Here is a 17,753-nt window from a genome sequence, read left to right as displayed (position 1 = left end):
TGTTTTTTATTTTGTTTTAAATTCTTATGAAATTGATATTAAAAAATAATTCTAAACTGACTATCATTGACATAATTAATCTATGCTTAGGAATAATATTTTAAAAAATCACAAGAATTTATTTAATACAAAAAATAAAATAAAATTGTCTTTAAGGTTAATTACTTGCATTCTTTAAATTTTATCATTTTCATTCAAAAAGTTGATTTCAATCATTTAAAAATAACAACTTCTTCCATTATATAATTAATTTTTGTTGATAATAAAGAAAATAATATTTACATGATCTATGATGTAAAACGATTTTGTCACGCAAAGGGCATGTTCTCCCCACACCCATGAAGCACTTTTTCAAAATTCCTTGTGGTTTAAGTTTTTTAATGCCCAACTCATTGAAGATCTAAAACCCTTGTGGCTAAGGTTTTTAATGCACACCTCAATGAAGATATCGTAAAAGACTTATATCATATAGTTATAAAAATTTATATAAAGTGGGGTGAAAATTTAATTTGAACAAAATTTTATTTGGTTGTCAATTAAATTATATACATCTTTGTCGAGGTCTTTTTTTTTTTATGATTACTTGAAGAGTTTATAAAAAAAACAAGTTGGTTCATTACAATAGATATAACAAATATTAGCATATTTTAGTTTTAGTACGTAGTTTTGTTTTTCTTCGTATGTTCCTTAATTTCTTTCTATTCACGAAATGTAACTGAATACATGATATGAAATCTGTTTGCATACATGAAGAAGTATCTTTTTTTTTTTTAATGATAATAACAAGGTAGCTACATACTGTGCTAATGGATTATAGTACTCCATATAAATATATGTACTCCATATAAAATATCATTTTTGTTTACTAAAAGAAAAATTAATGTAAATATGTAATTATTCCTTACAAAATTTAAAGTTGTAAAAGTAAAACGCAAAAATAAAAGACTCTCTTCTTCGAGATTATGGTCAAATGTTCAGGGGTGTGTTTAGATTGCAGTTAGAAAAATTAAATTTGGTTGAATGAAACTGAAAATTTAATTTACCGAAAAGTTTTTATGGTTTTGTTTTGAAATCAATCCACGTTTAGAGCTCAATAAAACACAATAAAAGTTTGTCAAACATTATTATAATTTTCAATATAAAATAAATTTGGGTTTGACCTCTCAAATTGAAAACTAAACACACTACATCAAACTTGATTCTAGCATGGTCAAATGGCATGGTGGAAGGAACAATAGATATTATGATCTTCAAAGGAAGTAAAATAGAAAGTGCCCACCAAGAAAGAAAGAATAACTAATAGGCAAAGTTCAGAGGTAATAACAAAATTCTGTGAGTAAAAGAAAATTTTCAATGAAAAAGCAAACATTACGTATCATCGGTAATTATTTGTTAATAACTTTCTTGACAGATAAGATTAAACTTTTGACCATTATCGACGATAATAATTTTGTCAAAAATTTTCGACGAACGTATATTTATTGATAATTTTATATCTGTTGACAATTATAAAAAAAAAATATTGATGGAAAATTATGGAAGGACATACATATCTATAAAATTACTATTTTCTTATATATATTGTCTCTCCAGTTTTCTAGCGGAAGTGGAGTTGAATAAGAAAAAGAATAAGTGAAGATAGTATTAGCTGAACATTAATGATATCACTTCGCGGGTCATCTATTCACACATGTGAAATCGAATACAAACTTACGAAACAATCTTTATCTATGAAAATGTTTTGCATCCACCTGTCCGCGGTAGTAGTAATCCATGCGCGTATACAGAAACTTAGAACAACTTTCAATTATCATATTATTCATTAACATTATATATTATTTCGTATCTCTTCCTCTCCATCTTATTACATTATTCACCAATTCACCTTCATTCTTAATTTATCGTATCTTAAATCCACTATAATGTCAATCCCAAAAACTTAGTAAACTTGCTTTATTTAAACTCAATGGCTAATGGAAATACAACTTATTAGAAAAAAAGTTTTCAAAATTTAATTCTCTCCCTTCTTATCAATACTTAAAATATTGATGAATATGGATTAAACAATTATAATGCATGAGATACCTTTTATCATCCAACCATGCCTTAGATTTTGATTTGTTTTCCTTTCTCCTACGTTGTTTATTATTTCCTTATATTTTGTAACTTCTATCTCAGTTTATTTTTTATTATAATCTCGTAGTTCGATTCAGTCATTTCTTAAAAACATCTTGCCTAAGATATATATCTATGTCAAATTTACTAAAAGAAATATTGACCAATATTGATAGTTATTAATTATCTTTGTCCTTATCAACTCTTCTTTCTTTGATAATATCCGGAAAGTCACATGTTTTGTTACATCAATAATATATGACGATATTTAAAAATAATTACCAACGTAGTTGATGGATTGAAAGTAATAAAAAAATTACTACAAGACTGAAAATGAATTTAATAAGATGTTACCAACCAAACTTTTAGTGGAAAATTAAAGTTAGATTTTTAGAAAAGAAGAGACACACCATAATTTACTCAAATTATACTTAAATATCATGTCATACGTTTATGACATGATTTTTTTCCAATACTTAAAAACAGAAGTAGAATTTGAAAGATTAGAAAGCAAAGACCTATTAAATCTTACAAATATATATATTTATATTGCTTTTTATGTTTTATTTTTTAATTCATTGCCGACCTTATGAAATGAATGTAGCTCAAAAAGGCGTGTTTTTCTTGAAGTGAACGAAAGCCTCAAGACCATAATTCCAGAAACACTTCAATCCCTACAAAATACATCTAATGGCATCATGTATCCGTGAATGTTTATCGAGTAACATTAAATTTCATTGTTTTCCAAGTTTTTACTTTTAATTAATCTACTAATTTAAGATTATAAATTTGATATAACTCTCTTCTAAACCACTTGTAAAATTAGTCAGTAATAAAATTTAAAATATCAAAAATCTGTTAATCAATTAATTACAAATTATATGCTTTCTGAAGATATTATTTAGAGTTATCACTTAGTTTTCAAACCTGTCCAAAACAAGTATGTAAAAAGTTTGAATGGGAAACTTTATGGTTGTTATACAGAATATGATTAAAGAAGTCAATTTCACTATTATACTTTGTTGAACTATTGTAGTTAGTTATTTGATGCTTACCATTTGGGATAGGGATCTTGTCTTCTAATTAATAAAGTAGAGTATTAAGAAAGAGCATTAGGATCTACAAATAGTACAAAAGTTTTTTGAGTTTTGTTTTCTTTACTGATATTTTTGTGAGTTAGAATTTATTTTAAGAAAATTTAATAGAAATATCTAATCTCATATATATATATATATATATATATATATATATATATATATATATATATATATATATATATATATATATATTATTCTATAGCATATATTCTTTGACTGGATATATTGATAATTCTATTATTCCGCATTATTATCTTACAACTATCTTTATTATTAAAAACCATAATTAAAAGAAATTAGTTATCAACACCATTTTAAGAGGTTGAACTCTAGTAAATGAAAAATAATTTATAAACACCTTGATTTTGTTCCATTTATTACATTTTTTTTCTTATCATACGATATAACTTATAAATATATTATTTTTATAGTTTTTATATGTAGGATGCAAATACGCACCTTTAATGTTAATGTTGCTCTAGTTTAATCACTTCTACCGGTCTAATACGCTGGATTGTATGATTGAAGTTGATTTGACTGCCTGAAATGCGATTAAAAAATCTTATAAAATAGTAAACCAATAATAAATGATAACGAAATTGGATTTTTGTCTCTGTTATTTCTTTAATTAAACTGTCTTCAAAATAGTTGAATGATCACTAATTTTAAAATAAATTAAAATTTAAGGAAAGGAAAAATGAAGGAAAAGAAAAAAGTGTAAGTGTGTCTCCTATCTGATAACAGGAATGGAAGCAGAGCGTGTGGATGGAGGAAGAAACGGGTGTTTGAGCCGACCACGGTTTGAAATGAGCGTGAAAGAATGCGTATTGGGTTGGATTTGGTGATACAATGGTAGTGATGAAGGCGATGAGGATGGGGACATAACCCAAAACCAGACAACTCTTGCGTCCCAAATTCTTACATCACATCAGAAGTTGTTGTTTGAGGAACAGTGCGCGACGTCGTTCGTTGAATCTGTCAAAGGATCCATTGTGCCGGCGCCAGCTTTTATTGTGGCGATGTGGCCATGCTCTATGGACCATTCACCATACGTCAAACATTCAAAACCCAAGGATTATGCATGGCGTCTTCCTCAATCCTACAAACGGACATCATGTACCATAATGTTTTCTCATTTTTCTACCACTTTCCACACCGTTGGTGCAGAACCTGTGAATCCTCCATTGTCGGCCAACTCCCGATATGCTCAAACTTTGACAGCATTATCCAGATAGGCAAGAGTGGCCCTCAAAACAATGTTTCAGATACACACTTATTAAGGAAATTTAATTCATGCAATCATGAATAATACAAAACTACCTCTCATTTCACGCTCACACAGGCACTTTAACATTTTATGTATTATTTTTTTTAACACTGTAAATTGTAAGAAATAATAATTTATCGTAATAAATGAAAAATAGTTTACATATTAAAATAGATTAATATGGTATGAATTTTGTTCTAATAAATTTGATATTATTTTAAAATATTTATTATAAATTTTGACTGCATAAAAATACTTACTATTGTGACGTGGATAATAAAATATTAACTACTACTTAACTTTGGTTAATCATAAAACAATTTCTTTAATTTAGAATTTTAACGTACTACATATTCTTTAATTTCCCCTCTCTTTCTTTTTTGGTTCTAACTGACGCAGAATAAACTAAATCATGGGCATTTCCAAATTTTTTAAGCCGACCGTAAAGACTTTAACTCAATCCTCGGATAAGTTAGGAAAAAGCTAGCTGTATTACGTCTTGGTGTTCTTGTTTATTAATTTTTTTATTTGATTTAGTAATTATGTAGCCGTAATAATATATATTTCGCTTTTATATATTTCAAACTTAATTCAAAAACTCGTACAGTGTAAACAGCTTTTTAGCATTTTATTTTGACGTTCTTAAATAAACGATAGCATAGCAGAAACAGATAAATGTTTTGTTCAAATGATATATGTTTAGTTTGTTTTGAAAGATGTTCACCTAAAAAATATTAAGAAAATTGTTTGACGATATTATAAAATGTTTCCAGCTCAAAAGGGTTTGCCTCTATGACTGTAATCTAGAACAAAAAATAACAAAATTTAGGGTTTGAGAAAAATGGATTTACTTGTTTTCGTGGGCCAAGGTATCGTGGTTTATACGATTTTAGGTTATTACTTCCTGCACCTATATGATTACTAATTGCATCCCACAATACTAAAAAAAAAGACTCAAACGTCTTTTACCATTGCACCATACGACATCACTTCCGCCACTGCTGTTGTCGCATCACTGTTGGAGAAGGAGAAAAGAGGGAGAACGTTACAGAGAATAAGAGGAGATAAAATTCAGAAAAAAAAAGAACTTGTTTCGAAATATATTTCATATGTTTCAGAAAACTTTATTTAAAACATATTTTGTGGACAGGGTGAACCTTAGTTGGTTCTTAAGGGGCTATGGCCCCCTCCCAATTTTTGTTTTTTAAACATTTCTCATTAAAATTTATAATAAATGTATGATTTTAAAAAAATATTTAATTATAAATAAAATTTAATTAATTATTGAATTTTAAAAAAAATATATATTCATTAATAATCAATTTTAGTGATAAAGAGTTATTAATTATTATAGTGATCAATTTAGATACCAACTTATAAAATAAAAAATTATTGATTATTAAAATAATCATTATTATTAATAAAAAATTATAATTGATCTCTAAATTAGTTTTTAAAATCTGAAAAGGTTTTAGTTACGAAAGAAAATTGATCACTAAACATTATTTAACAAAGTTTTTTTCTATCAAATAAATTGGTTTCTAAATTAGTCTCTAATTAACTAGTGATCAATTATAATTTTTTATTCATAATAATGACTATTTTAATAACCAATAACTTTTTAATTTTTAAATCAGTATCTAAATTGGTCAATTTTTTGTCACTGAAATTAATTATTAACTAAACATTTCCTTGTAATGTTTTTACTTACTCACTTACTATTAATTAATAATTTTATAACTAAATTGTTAATATCAATTTAATAAAAAAATAATTTAAATTTAAAAAATCATATTAATTATATTCAATAGAAAATTAATATATTTAAATTTTAAATATATTCTTTTAGCTCCCAAATTTAATGGTTAAGATACACCGTTATCATCGGATATTTTGAAAAATTCGTTCAAGAAGACATTTTATCAGTTTTGGAAAGCTTTTTCTTTTTTCCAAAATTAATATTTTTTAAAATTTATTCTAGAACACATTTCGTACATTTTTGGAAATTTTATTTTGGAAATATGTTCTGGGAATTTTATTCCAGAAATTCTATTTTAAACATTTTGTTTCGAAAACTGTTGTTTCAAAAATTTCTGAAAAATTGTTCCGGAAACTTTCGAAATACATAATCTGGAAGTAGGGATGGCAACGGGGCGGGGCGGGGACGGGTTTCGCTATCCCATACCCATCCCCGCATAAAAAACTCATCCCCGTCCCCATACCCAAATCTAACGGGTATCAAACTTTTTTCCCATCCCCATCCCCACCGGGTAACGGGTATAATCTCGTACCCATACCCATACCCGCGTTCTAACTACTTCAATATTAATTTTTATAAAAGAAAAAAAATTACGGTAAAGAAAACATAATATTATGAAATATTCAATATTAGGAGGATTTTCTTCGATGTCAAATACCTTAAAATAAATTATAATTGTTTACATTTTATATTAGAATACCAAATAAAATTTCATGTGAACCAAAACATTTATTAAATTTGCAAACTACAACATTGATGGACTTAGTTGATAAAATTAAAAAATATTTCAAAAAAATATAAACGGAAAACAAATATTCAAATTAAAATATATTTTAAATGTTTGTTTACTTCAATTTTTTAAATTCTAATGAATCTCTTTTTTATACGCTAATAAAAGTTATAATATATCACTTGATCAAAATGACACAAAAAACAAATAATAAACATAATAATAAAAGGAAAACAAATATTCAAATTAAAATATATTTTAAATGTTTGTTTACTTCAATTTTTTAAATTATAATGAATCTCTTTTTTATACACTAATAAAAGTTATAATACATCACTTGATCAAAATGACACAAAGAACAAATAATAAACATAATAATAAAATTTTGACATAGATTTTGTATCTTTTGAACTTCATTATATGTTGGATAGTGACAGAAAATTCATAGAAATTACATTAAATTTTTATATTGTAGTAAATAAAAGTTATTTATACAATTAAAGTGAAAAAAAATTACAGTATGATTAATAGTGAGTTATAAAATAACAAATAATTAGATAGAATATATCGAAATATTATTCTACATGATGAAAATAAACAATAAATAAAATATTAAAAAACTAACAAATGTGTGTTTTAGAAATAATTTGAGAGACTATCGAAAGAAATCGCACAAGAGAAATCAAATGTATAATTAAGGTATGATAAAATGAAAAATACATTAGAGAACTAATTATTAAATTATGTTTGAAGTGGTTAAAATTAAATAGAAATATCATTAGTGACCAAAAAATTTGTCATTAAATTACAAATAAATTAGTAATTAAATTGGTCACTAAATCAAGTACCGATTCGATCATTGAATCGGTCACTAATTTAGTCATTGATTCAGATAATAAATCAACTACTACCACCAACGATGAAAAATAGTGACTGATATGGGTTACTGACTAAATCAGTCACCATTTCATGTTTTTCTTGTAGTGAATTATCATATATTATTCCTAAATATCATTATATATATATATATATATATATATATATATATATAATTTTAACCACTTCAAATAGAATTTAAAGTGAAAAAATTACATTATGATTAATAATGAGTTATAAAATAAAAAATAATTAGATAGAATATAACGAAATATTATTCTACATGATGAAAATAAAAACAATAAATAAAAATATTAAAAAACTAACAAATGTGTGTTTTAGAAATAATTTGAGAGACTATCGAAAAAAATCACACAAAGGAAATCAAATGTATAGCTAAGGTATGATAAGACGAAAAATATCTTACAGAACTAAGAAAACTTTTCAAATATCAACATATATACTTAATGGTTGAAAAATAACGATAATTATTTTAATGAAACAAAAGAGTTCTTCAAATTAAACAAAAATTAATAATAATAATAATAAGTAAAGAATTTTTTTTATATTACCTTAAATTGAGAGTATAAACATTCTCATGTGAAAGGAAAATTTATAATAAATATAAATATTAAAAGTAATATAAATATTCAAATGTGAGGCATAAGTTTTTTTTTATTAACATACATCATTTTAACATAATTACATAAAGGTTATGATAAGATAAAAAATATATTGGAGATGAGAATGAGGTTCATGACAAATGAAATAATTAAAAGAAATAAAAAATAGAATATATATATATATATATATATATATATATATATATATATATATATATATATATATATATATATATATATATATATATATATATATATATATATATATAGGGGTGACTTGATTAATTGTGAATATTTTAATAATTTAAACAAGAATAGAGATATGGCGGGGACGGGTATTATGGCGGGTATATGTACATCCCCATACCCATCCCCATACCCAATTGAAAATGTCGGGGATTCCCCATACACATACCCATACCCAGTCAATGCGGGGATTCCCCGTCAAAACGGGGACGGGTTCGGGCAATACCCACGGGGACGGGTTTATTTGCCATCTCTATCTGGAAGTCACCTTGTTGAGCGTAAAATGGCTATTTAGAAAGTTCGAGGAGTGCACGAAACAATTGTGAGAGTACAAGAAGTAAAAGCTATTCCCCGCATTGAGGCAATGGTTCACTTTGAAGAAGTTACTATTTACACTGCCCTTACTACTAGTCTTATTAAGTTATTACTAGTACACTCCTATTTCATCTTCCTGAAATGCCCTCAAAATTAACGAAGAATAGAGTCATGCATGCAAACGTCAATTTGACCATGAATATGATTACAATCCACAGCTATTATATACTGTTCGTGTGACTTAGAAAAATTGGGGAGATTTTCGCTACTGCAATATTTTAGTATTTTTTTTCTATATGTATTTCTAGGAATAAATACATATTTTTTTTCAAAACTAAAATGAATTTATATACAAGTTTATTAGTACGAGAGAACTTCAGCAAACTAATTCAAGTATAAATATTTTTTAACTTGACAAAATTATTTTGTTTTTACTTTCTTTTTAAAGTTGTTTACAAAAACGTTTATTCAATCGTAGAAACATGTTTGCTTCACAAAGTTTTTAGATCATGCTTTCAAAGAATAGACCTCAATCTGAGGATCGAAAAGTATAAACTAGCAAACAAGTATTTACTTTGTTACAAACTCATGTATACTACATTGCTTCTCGTAAGCTAAAGCCAGACACTATTAAGTAGGAAAACGGGAAGTAATAATTGATGAAGGAAAGGAAAAGAGTTAAAGTTATTAGATAATAAATCTCATTTTATATGAATTTTTTAGTTTTGATTATATTGTAATTATATTATTCGTTGTACCTACATTTATTATTTATTTTTTTCTATTTCTTTAAATAGATGTACATATGAAAGTTTAGCTATCAATTACCATATGATTACCATATGAGTTAAATATGTTTTTTATTCTATTTTAAGTAAAAAATTAGTTTCTTTTCAAAATTTTGGTCCCATTTAGTTTCTCAACTTTTAAAAATGCATGAAATTAGTCATTTTAACAAAAAATTGTTAAGTTTATTTGACGTTTTAAATGTGTTTCTTTGGAAATGTTTCAAATAATATAAACAACTCAAATGCTATCATGAAATACATTTGAAATGTCAAATAAACTTAATAAAATTTGGTTAAAAGAACTAAATTCACGCATTTCTAAATTTGGGAGACTAAATTGAGTCAACGTTTCAACGAATGACTAATTCCAATTTTCACTAAAAATTAAGGGACTAAAAATAATACACAATTTTGTATTCCTCTTTCTATTTTCTTTCCTATACAAGATGAGGTTTATAAAACTAATATGGTATAAGAGCTTTTAGAAGCCATGCCAAATATTTGTGTACGAATGAGAATCCTACCAATGAGATGGTGTTGATGCAAAATGTGGTTGCCTAACAAAATTTCAATGGAAGACAAAGTAAAGGAAGGTGTTGTGGCTTCACTAGGTGAACTGGAAAGGAAAATAATTCACATTTTTGTAAGTATTATGGTAGAAACAACTATATCGTTGAGACATGTTATCAAAAACTTGGTTTTCTATCGAGATATAAATTCAAACAAGGAGGCCAACTCTATACGTTAATGCTAAAGAAGATGTTGCTCTTTCCGAGGCTAGTCCATCCAATTCTAATATTTAGATTTCTCTAGAAAAGTACAACAATTTAGTGGTTTTGAATCAATAATCAACTTCTCAAATCCCAAATTCAAATCACATTAGTACTTCTCAAATTAATTCAACCAAATCAAGTAAGATTTATAGTCATTGGGTATTAGACACAAGGGTTACCAATCATATATCCTACAATAATACCTTTTTTTTTCTCTCTTCATTCATAGTATTTTGTCGATATTGATCTCTTTACCTGATAGAAATCAATTTAGTGTTAATCAATTTGGTATTGTCCAAATCTCTCCTTTACTCACTTTGACTAATATGTTGTATGCACCTGCATTTTAAGTCAATTTGATTTTTGTTTCAAAATTTACCACAAATGATAGTTGCTTCATTGTTCAGATGCAACCAAGGAGACTAATTGGTACAGTTGAGAGATTACACAACCTTTATTAGATGAGGATTTCAGGTATCCATAAGGTGTGACAAATCAACAATAGGATGAGGAGAATTGATATTGGTTGTGATACTGATGGTGCTAAGCTTTGTCTCGTGATAGGTTGAAATTTTGTCTTCATATTACTTAGATATTTCAATAGGTTTTGTTGATCCTTGTCATATATGTCATTTTACTAAACACAAAAGATTACCTTTTCCCTTTAGCTTTAATATATGAACACAATTTTTGACTTACCGCATGTTGATATATCAGGTTTCTTTAAGTCATGTTTTTTGTTGAAGGATATAAATATTTTTTTTTAATTCTTGTAGATGTTTTTGCTTTGTCTACGTGGATTTATCAAATGAAAATGAAAACTAACGTACACATTTATAAAATTTCGTTACTATGATTGAAAATTAGTTCAATACTCATTTAAAAGTATTAAGAAGTGACAACAATCTTGTGTTCCTTATGACTAATTTCTTTAATGGAAAATGTGTTGTTCATAAAACTAGTTATGTAGAAACATCAAAACAAAATAGTATTGTTGAATGCAAACATCATCGTATATTGAGTATTTATTGTGCACTGATTTTTTTCAACCTTAATTGACTATTTGTTTTTTGTCATATGTTGTCAAACACTTTATTCATTTAATCAATAGAACCCTAACTCCTCTTTTACATAATAAATCACCATACAAAATGATTTATAATATCATACTAGATGGCAACAGTGATAGATATAAGGCTTGTTTGGTTGCTAAGGGATATACTTAAACTGAAGGTATTGAGTTTTTTCATACTTTTTTCTCTAATAGTTAAAATCACTCCTATTCAGATTATTTTTTCTTTAACAAGTGCTAAGGGTTGGAATCTTCATCAATTAAAAGTGAATAATACCCTTTCTCATCCAATGCAAGTTTGTAAATTTAGAAAAAATTTATATGGACTAAAGTAGGCCAGTAGAAAATGGAACTCAAAATTGACTCCAATTGTAATTAAACTTGGTTATGTTCAAAGTACAACTCCGATCATTCTTTATTTGTTCACACATAGTCATTCTTTCACAGTTTTGTTAATATATGTTGATGACATTATGTTGGGCGGCAATAATCTTCAGGAAATTCAATGTGCTAAAACTCATCTTCATGACTCATTTAGTATCAAAGATCTTGGTATTCTTTGATATTTTCAGGTTTTTGAAATAAGTCGATCATCTCCTAGTATTGTTCTCAATCAATAGAAATATTGTTTTGATCTCATTTCTGATAGTGGTTTATTAGCTTACAAACCTACCACTTCTCCCATTGAACCATCATGTTTCCTTTCAGACAATGAAGGTTCGTTGTTTTTGGATCCTAGTGAATATTGAACATTGATTGGACGTTTGTATTCAAGTCGAACATGAAAGATATACATATGCTTGAGCTTGTGGGGTGCTATTAGATAATAAGTCATATCTTATATGATTTTTATTTTTTTTAGTTTTGATTATACCGTAATTGCACTATCAATTGTAACTACATTTATTATTTGTGTTTTCTATTTTTCTTTAAATAGATGTACATCTGAAAGTGTAGCTATCAATTTATCATATTAATAACATACGACTCTTTTTTCATCTATTTATTTTCTCTATTTTCTTTTCTATATAAAATGAGGTTTATAAAACTGATAAAAGTCTTCATAAAATATAAAAGCATGGATAAGAAAAGATGCATTTGTTGTAACTTGGACAGTTATTTCTTTATCAACAACTATTAATAATTCATTCTATTCCTTCGTCAAGGTAATCTCTCACTTTAGGGAGGTAGAAATCTAATGGGTGAGGGCGACCATTTAAGAATAATCTATGTTCTCACCTGCACATTGAAAAATCATAGCAATTTTAAAAAATTTACTAAGAAAAAAAAAACCTGTATATCGTGGCATTCAACTTTCTCTAAAATATTGTGGATGAAGTACAAGAAAAATGACATTTTACCTAAAATCTAAACATGAAATATGAGGTGTTATCACTAAGGATACAAATTGATGAATAAATTCGTTTAACTATACTCATTAATTTCTTGATATTGTAATTATTTGAACTAAGTCGAGGATAGTAAACTCAAACAAGAATAAAGATAATAGGGACCCTTCGATGAGATTATAAAGAAATTGAAGAATGAGTTATTGTTTGAAATAATTGAAAAAAAAAAAAGTGTCATTAAGATTGAGACACAAGTTCGAAAGAATTGAAAGTTACGAGAAAAATCACTTCATTTGAAGATTTTTTCGCAAAAGGACATGCATCATAGTGAAAAACAAAGAAACAATGAAATCTAATTTACAAATTGAATGCAATACTTTAGAGGGTGGAAAATTAGACAAAGCTCAAATTTTTGCAACGCAAAAATGGAAAAGACAGATAAGATAACAGTGTTCATGTCTTAGTTCACCGTTCTTTTGCACTATTCAAGTTCCTTATATGTTCTTGATAACTATTTACAATTTACATTTATTTATCTATTCTTATTCTTATCTTCAGAATTTTTTTTTCTTGTTCATTACAAAACTTTTCTTTCAATTTCAAAATTCTTTCACTTATAGCATCTATATTTACTCTTTTGAAATGAACTCTTATTGAAAACAAGTATCCTATATCATTTCCTTGCATTTTTCTTTCTTATGCTTACATTCTTTACTTTAAGTTACTTGAAATTTTATGATATGATTGTACTCAATTTCTTTTTTGGTTAACATGTTAAGATATTTCATTTTCAACCAGTTAAAGTATTTTCAATTTTAAAACTTGTTTGAAAATAACTTTGCAGAAGTAGTTCATGCACTCTATTGGTATTTGTTATGATAAAATAAATTTAAAATATTTTTTCTCGCAAAATACTAGGATAAATCAGCAGTGTCAACGGTACCAAGGTGAACCAAAAAAATAAACTAGACGCACAACACAATCCATAAGCAGGACTCTCTCTTTTATTAACATTACCAATCAAGTCACTATAAAGCAAACTTGACCAATGGCTAAGATTCCTAATGGCTGTACAAGAACACATACATAATCCAAACTAGTAAAGAATAGACTAAACTCACATTGAAAGGGAAAGGAACCTTCAAAATTTGCATATCATCTTTCTTGCAGAACTGCTGCAATATAAGACAGTAGGAGAACTATCAAATTGCTGCAATGTTGATGCAAAGTCATTACCTTAGTGAGCATAAAAGTTTACTTCAATTACACTGTTGTGGGAAAAATATACATACATGAATGAAAGGCAGGTACGTTTACTTCATTCGAATTGAAGCTCGTGGGAAAGCGAACAGAAATCAAGCTTTCATCTGCCGCAAATTTAGCCTCAGGGGAATCCATTACCCCAACAGTAGCACTACTCACAGATCTGATTCCTGCATGCAATGTCTAATCAATATGAGTATTCCCTAAATACCAGGCTTCCAAATGAGATCATCCAAAATACTAGTCTAAAGTTTGGTATGTAAGAAACCAGATGGCCTAGAGTTTGAAGATAAACTGTAACTTTTTGTTAAAGGCAGGGTGAAGCCAAGAAAGCAAGATAGATTTTATAAGATACACCATGTAATGAATGCCAACTTTAGATATAGTTGCATGTTAATAAATATGAAAAGGTTCTGCTTAGTATTATTTAATATTAGGCAAAAAAGTTTGGCCCTTACTAGGCAACGAAGACAAGAACGACATCACACAAGCTAATAAAAGGAATGAGACATTTTCAAAACATTTTGAAAAACTATAAAAAATACAATAACTCAAAAAGTTAGTTTACAATGTCTCAAGATTATCAATCCATACTCAAGACGGCAGATCATAGTTCAATCTAACTCCCTCCCTATCATAATTACTTAAAGTTTTTGGTGGATTCAGTGTTCATATAATTTTGCATATCCAGTAGCACAAATTCATTATGTAAAATATGAAATGGTAATTCAGTATCAGGATACATCCTCACAGTTATGTATATATATAGTATCATTGGAAAAACCTGAAAAAGAATAAGACCATTAAATGCATATATTGAGTCAGAGATGAGACTGGTGTGGATACATGCATGCATTACGCAAAATACCACTCATATATTTTGTCAGTTCAGAATAAGTATTTGATTTGAAAGTAGAGCCTGTCGTTTCTTCTATGATGAATGATAGGTAAAAGGAAAAAAAAAAATACAGGGAAGCAACAAAAAGTAAATCAGACCCCAATAATATGCCTATATCTTGGTGATAATAAAACTACATTGGAAACTTCTCATTTAAGACAAATCTTGGCCGTAAGAGTCAGAAAAAATAGCCATTTATTTTTTCAAAAGCGGTAGATGTAAATCAACTAATTACCGAAATAAAATGTTTGGAAACATTGTAAGACATCGTGAGAGGTAATATAAGAAAAGAGTAAGAGAAAAATAAGGGTGTAAAGTGTATGGTAAACTAAGTTACAAGTTTGGGCCATCAACATAAACGTTACAGGAACAACAGTTGCAACGTAAATGAACTCAAGCCAATGAACAATGAGGGCAACTGTGCTACAATTTGTGTACAGAACAAATGCTTCTCTCTGTTATTGTTTTTAAATCAAAAATGTACTATCAGCGGGGATAGAATATTAAGTTATTCTGTTCAAGTTTGTAAGTGGCTGCAAATATGACAAGACAGTAATTTGAGATTTTGGGGGGTGATGTGCCAGTAAATATTAAGTGTGTGTTTGAAGAATCATATTTACATTCAGAATAGCATATATACCAAATCATGAGATATCCTTAAAACAACTTCCTAGAAAGAAATCAAAATCAAAACGTGCATTAACCACAGCACTTGGAAGACAAAACCAATAGAAGAAATGATTATTTACCATGGAGTATTATGACAAGGAAGAAGAAAACAGTGATGACCATGGCAGAAAGATTGGTATAAGTTGATGATGATGATGACTTGTTTGCTTTCATCTTTCTCACTGCTTTCATTTTCTTAACCCTTGCGCGCTTTCTCAAGGCAAGCTCAGCAAGTTCCTTGACAAACTTCTGATCACCAGCATCTAGTGAAGGACCTGTGGGAGGAAGGGGTGGCTTTGGAGGCTTTTTGGGGTGAAAGGGCTTAATCTTTTGTTTGTGATGGTTACCATGTACATTAGACCATTGCTGTTGAACAAAAGCCCTATCCATAAACACTTCTAAACTATTTTCATCTATAATCATAACATCTCCAGATTTTGCAGAATTTCTAAATGACTCAATCTCAGTTTTACCCTTATCTGTTCCATCAATATTCGGAATCCCATTCCCCGCCCAAATCAAAGCACCCTTTGATTCTTTATCACTAACATAACGATCCTTTCCTACATCCTCTTCGCTAGTGTTCCCACCACTTTCAAGGTCAAATTCAACGTCTTTCTCTCTCGGAACAGTATGGTCCATCTGCGGTGAATCAGTTTCATTAACAAGGAGTTTCAATTTGAAAAACCCAGCTCAGAATCACACCAATTATGAAAATTTCAATCGTTAAAAGTACGAACATTATTATGGCCAAAACAATGATTCAAAATTAAGATGAAAAAGGAAAACAACAGACGGTAAATCGAAAATGAATAGAAGATAAAGAAAAAATTAAGTGAGATGTACCTTGTGTCAAAGGGTAGAACCCTAGAAACATTCCAAACTAGGAATCAAATGCCCCCGCAGGCGCACTCATACACAAACATGACATTTCTTAAACAAATAAAAAAAAATCAACAATTTAAAGTTTTTCTTTCTCTTTTAATAATGGCAAATTATTTCTGTATCTTTCTTTTACTTATTTTTCAAATAAAAAATTTATTTTCATGTTTTTAATGAAACCCAACGTCACAAGACATGCTCTGTGCTCCCAAATCACACCTCCGCAAGAAGACAAAAGGACGATTTCCAAGTTAGATCAATTATTATCCACTCTGCGTATTTTTTTTTTAAAGAAAGGTTAGCGTAGTAAGTCATGTCTATTATATTCTTATTCTATATAAATAAATAGTAAATAACTTATGAATTATTTACGTATATTCATTTTATTAATTTTTTTCAAAAATAATATTTTGTTCTTAAATTGTAATTCCTTAAAAATAAATATTACCAATGAAAAAGATAACTGAAAATACAATTTTGAAGACTAGTTTGGATATAATATAGCATTTAAATTCACTTTTAGTTTCGAGAATGTATTATTTTGACTTACATAAAAAAAAATTATATATTTAAACAATTTTATTTCACTTTCATATATCATTTAATTATTAATTGTAAATATTAACGTTAATGTCTGAGGGTAACAAGAGTTAAAGTTACTTAATAAACTTTATTATTGATATATTAGGTAAATACGACATTGTTTATTATTTCATCCTTAGATGTAAGATTCTTTGTTAGTCATTCAATCACATTAAGTAATACAAAATGCTTAATTTTAAAGAATAAATAAACGAATTCATCCTTAAAATTTTATAAGAATCATATTTATACATTCCCAAATAATGAGACAGATCGACGTATTATTTTTTTTATTTTAAAATTTAAAATAAAATATAGTATAAAATATTATTATTTATTATCTTATTAAAAAAAATATAAATATATAAAAATGTTGTGATTTAAATCATTGATAGTTATAAATTAAATTATAATTATTAGTTATAATAAAGATAGATGAGAATTATTTT

General features: G+C 27.4%; 1 protein-coding gene across 7 annotated transcripts; it reads right to left on the bottom strand.

Annotated features, from left to right (window-relative positions):
* Positions 1–12,721: 12,721 nt before the first annotated feature.
* LOC114190275 (uncharacterized) lies at positions 12,722–16,873 on the bottom strand. 7 transcript variants are annotated; one of them, XR_003605784.2, is made up of 5 exons: positions 16,687–16,873; positions 15,921–16,482; positions 14,303–14,443; positions 14,132–14,220; positions 12,722–12,900 (listed from the first exon to the last, which is right to left on the bottom strand). XR_003605784.2 is itself a non-coding variant. In XM_028079090.2 (5 exons), the coding sequence occupies exons 2-4, from the start codon at positions 16,480–16,482 to the stop codon at positions 14,166–14,168; spliced, it is 723 nt and encodes a 240-aa protein (XP_027934891.2). In that variant the 5' UTR covers positions 16,687–16,873; the 3' UTR covers positions 12,722–12,900; positions 14,132–14,165. The 7 variants fall into 7 exon arrangements, 6 of the variants coding, with proteins under 6 accessions (XP_027934891.2, XP_027934893.2, XP_027934895.2 ...); XM_028079090.2 differs by having other exon boundaries at positions 14,132–14,185; XM_028079092.2 differs by having other exon boundaries at positions 14,132–14,182.
* Positions 16,874–17,753: the final 880 nt, after the last annotated feature.

Source organism: Vigna unguiculata, chromosome 7 (assembly GCF_037176805.1).
Source record: "Vigna unguiculata cultivar grain cowpea cultivar isolate G323 ecotype 2 chromosome 7, ASM3717680v1, whole genome shotgun sequence".
NCBI classification, from domain to species: Eukaryota; Viridiplantae; Streptophyta; class Magnoliopsida; order Fabales; family Fabaceae; genus Vigna; species Vigna unguiculata.
The sequence above is the reverse complement of the archived record's forward strand: the minus strand, read 5'-3'. Positions and strand labels throughout refer to the sequence as shown.